We start from the raw sequence: 3,713 nt of genomic DNA, 5'->3' as shown, positions 1-3,713 counted from the left end.
GTGTGTGTGTGTGTGTGTGTGTGTGTGTGTGTGTGTGAGTGTGTGTGTGTGTGTGTGTGAGTGTGTCTGAGTGTGTGTCTGTGTGTGTGTGAGTGTGTGTGTGTGTGTGAGTGTGTGTGTGGTTACCTGTGAGAATTATCTCAGAACAGATTATTAAATAAATTAAAGGCCAGAGTTTCAGACTGAAATCCTTTCATGGTGAAAAATAAGACCGACCTCAGGTGACCCGTCAGCCCTCAGAGTGTGTGCTGTCAATCATTCTCAGCTACCACCCACCATCTTTGAGCTCAACAGCTGAGTTATAAACATGTTTAGGTTTCCAGTTCAGATGCTTGAGGCAGCCATCTTGAATTGGGTCAATCGTCGGGACAGCCTTCATTCTCTGACACGTCTCTTAAAATAAAAACTAAAAGTAAAACATAAACTCGTGTTTCAAAGAACCCGACCCGATGAAAGTCTGGTGTCTGGTGGTCCACCTGAATCTCTTCTTCTTCTCCTCTGCAGTTTGTTTCTCGGCTCACGGCCGCTTCGCCCAGAAGCTCCTGAGTGACCTGTTCTCCAACTACACCAACGCCCTGCGGCCGGTGGAGGACACCGACAACATCATCAACGTCACGCTGCAGATCACGCTGTCCCAGATCATCGACATGGTAACTACACCCTGTCTGGAGGATCCTCAGGATCCTCGTTCTGATGTGTTCTGTTCCATCAGGATGAGAGGAACCAGATCCTGACCACCTACCTGTGGATCCGCCAGGTGTGGATGGACGCCTACCTCACGTGGAAAACGGAGGACTACGACGGCCTGGACACCATCCGGATTCCCAGCAGCTACGTCTGGAGGCCTGACATCGTCCTGTACAACAGGTACCTGAAGCTTCCTGTCAGTCGGGCTCACTTCTTCTCCTAGCTTCTAACAACTTCCTGCTTCACAGTGCAGACGACGAGTTCTCCAGCTCCATGGAGACCAACGTGGTCCTCCGTAACGATGGACAGGTGATGTGGGACCAGCCAGCCATCACCAAAAGCTCCTGCTCCGTGGACGTGGCCTTCTTCCCCTTCGATGTGCAGCAGTGCCACCTGACCTTCGGCTCCTGGACTCACAACGGGAACCAGATGGACCTGATCAACGCCTTGGACAGCGCAGATCTGGCCGACTTCGTCCCCAACGTGGAGTGGGAGGTGAGAGGTCTTCTTCTCAACCTATCCTGGTCCTGAATCAGATCTTTGAAGTCCTCTCTCTGAGCAGGTTCTGGGCATGCCGGCCAAGAAGAACGTGATCCTGTACGGCTGCTGCTCCGACCCGTACCCGGACATCACCTTCACGCTCCACCTGAAGAGACGGGCCTCCTTCTACATCTTCAACCTCCTAATCCCCTGCATGATGATCTCCTTCCTGGCTCCGCTGGGCTTCTACCTGCCAGCCGACTCCGGGGAGAAGATTTCTCTGGGCGTGACGGTGCTGCTGGCCCTCACCGTCTTCCAGCTGCTGGTGGCTGAGAGCATGCCGCCGTCCGAGAGCGTCCCTCTGATCGGTGAGGGGACCTTCTGGTCTTTATTTCTCAAACAGAGATTGGGTGTTTCTGTCTTCATGGGAGAGAGCTGAGGAGGTTCATGATGCTGAAGTTTGCAGACAACATCTGCAGTGAGAGTAGGGAGCAGGTGGAAGACAGCCTCAGTCTTTGAAGGAGATGTTGGGATTTGTTTGTTTGCAGCTTTGATGCACAGGAGGAGCTGAATGTTCTAGTGGAGAACATGAGGAATCAAGAACCCAGTCCTGTGGTTCTTTCCTGTCAGATGTACCTCTGGGTTCAGATGTTCCTCCTCTGTTTGTTCTGTTGTAGGAGAGGATGTTTAATCAGATGTTTTGTTGGTGGACGAGGTTTACAGTGAAGCTTTAAGTCCGACAGCAAAGACATAAATGGTTCTGTGTGAGATCCAGTTGGTGAACGTGATGTTCCGTTTCATGCTTCAGATTCCTGACGGTGATATTTAGAGGAACACATTAATCTGGAGCCTGACATTCAGGGAGGAGGCTTAATTATCTGCAGATTCCTCCTCCGCCTCCTTAAAAATCACCAGAGGAGGAATAACGATGATTAACTGCTGCTCAGGACACCAAACTGCAGAGGAAGCAGATCAGTTGTTGCGTCGTCGAGTTCGGACTGAGAGGAGGTCGATTTACAGCCGTGGTAAACATCATGTTCCTACAAGGATCAGGAGGCTGTCAGCTGGTGTCTAAAATACACCAATCAGAGCTCAGGGATCAATAATCTCTCAGAGTTTACATCTCATCCTTCAGTTAAATGTTCAGCTGAGAAACGTTCCTCCGTTGGTTACGTGTTAAAAGGCTTTTAATGATTTAAACTGTAAATAAAAATAACTTCTGTTGAACTGATTTTTGCTTCACTGTGATCCAAACCTCTGGGTTTAAGGAGGTGAATAAATGCATCATAACGCTCCTTACAGCTCACAGTGACCACAGCGGGTCCAAAAACAATCGGAACAGACATCTAACTGGGTCCTGTAATCCACTCTGATTCATAAAACATCCCAACAAAATGGAAATAACTTCAGAATATTCTTAATGCTTAACCAGCTGCAGCAGACAGGCAGATATGACCTCTTCCTCCTGAGAGGGGTCACCTGACTTCAGGAGGTCCTTCAACAAACGTACCTCTGAAGGCCGTCACTCAGACCTCCGAAGGTCGTCAGTCAGACCTCCGAAGGTCGTCAGTCAGACCTCCGAAGGCCGTCACTCAGACCTCCGAAGGTCGTCAGTCAGACCTCCGAAGGTCGTCAGTCAGACCTCCTAGGTCGTCACTCAGACCTCCGAAGGCCGTCAGTCAGACTCCTGAAGGCCGTCACTCAGACCTCCAGAGGCCGTCAGTCAGACCTCCGAAGGCCGTCACTCAGACCTCCGAAGGTTGTCAGTCAGACTCCTGAAGGCCGTCACTCAGACCTCCGAAGGCCGTCAGTCAGACCTCCGAAGGCCGTCACTCAGANCTCCTCCTCCTCCTCCTTCACCTCTTCCTCTTCCTCTTCCTCTTCCTCCTCCTCCTTCTCCTCGTCCTGCAGGACTTCAGTCAGTAAACAAACCAATCGTTTCCATTTTAGTCCAAACGATGCTCAGAGCGGAGCCTCCTCTGCAGGCGGGTCAAAGGTCAGAGCTGTTTTATCCCCTCGTCATCTGCAGGTCGTTAAACTCGTCTGCTGTTTCCTTTTATGTTCCTGTTGGACCTCCCAGTGTTTCAAACTGACGACGGAACGTTAAGGAAGCGAAGGTCACAGCAGAACCATCACTCACCTGAGACAGAAACGGAGAGGAGTGTGAGCTGCTTCGGTCCTCAGGATGAAGATCGGTTTCCATCAGAGCTCAGGAGGAAGGAATCGTTCCAGAATCGTTCCTTTTTTATGAGTCAGAAAAACATGCAGACAAACGACAGAACCAGAGAGAAACTCTCAGACATGAACCTTCATCAGAACCAAAGGATCACCTTCATCCTCTTCATCACCTTCATCATCATCATCATCACCTTCATCACCTTCATCACCTTCATCACCTTCATCTTTAACTGTAAACAGGATTTAATAATCAGACGTTTAGAGATTAAAGTTGAGGTGATTGGCCGGTTAATTAATCAGGGAAATGTGGTTTAAAAGAGTGTATGTGTGTGTGTGTGTGTGTGTGTGTGTGTGTGTGTGTGTGTGTG

The 3,713-nt window shown here is 49.9% G+C and overlaps 1 protein-coding gene across 1 annotated transcript in view; it reads left to right on the top strand.

The window, feature by feature from the left end:
• The window catches only part of LOC108251772 (neuronal acetylcholine receptor subunit alpha-9), a 14,097-nt gene that overhangs the window by 5,465 nt on the left and 4,919 nt on the right, over positions 1-3,713 (top strand). Inside the window, exons 2-5 of the mRNA XM_017442191.3 lie at positions 505-650; positions 713-867; positions 936-1,182; positions 1,250-1,535. Coding sequence (XP_017297680.1) covers positions 505-650; positions 713-867; positions 936-1,182; positions 1,250-1,535 — 834 coding nt within the window. The remainder of the gene's footprint in view (positions 1-504; positions 651-712; positions 868-935; positions 1,183-1,249; positions 1,536-3,713) is intronic.

Source organism: Kryptolebias marmoratus, linkage group LG13 (genome assembly GCF_001649575.2).
Source record: "Kryptolebias marmoratus isolate JLee-2015 linkage group LG13, ASM164957v2, whole genome shotgun sequence".
Lineage (NCBI taxonomy): Eukaryota > Metazoa > Chordata > Actinopteri > Cyprinodontiformes > Rivulidae > Kryptolebias > Kryptolebias marmoratus.
The sequence above is the reverse complement of the archived record's forward strand: the minus strand, read 5'-3'. Positions and strand labels throughout refer to the sequence as shown.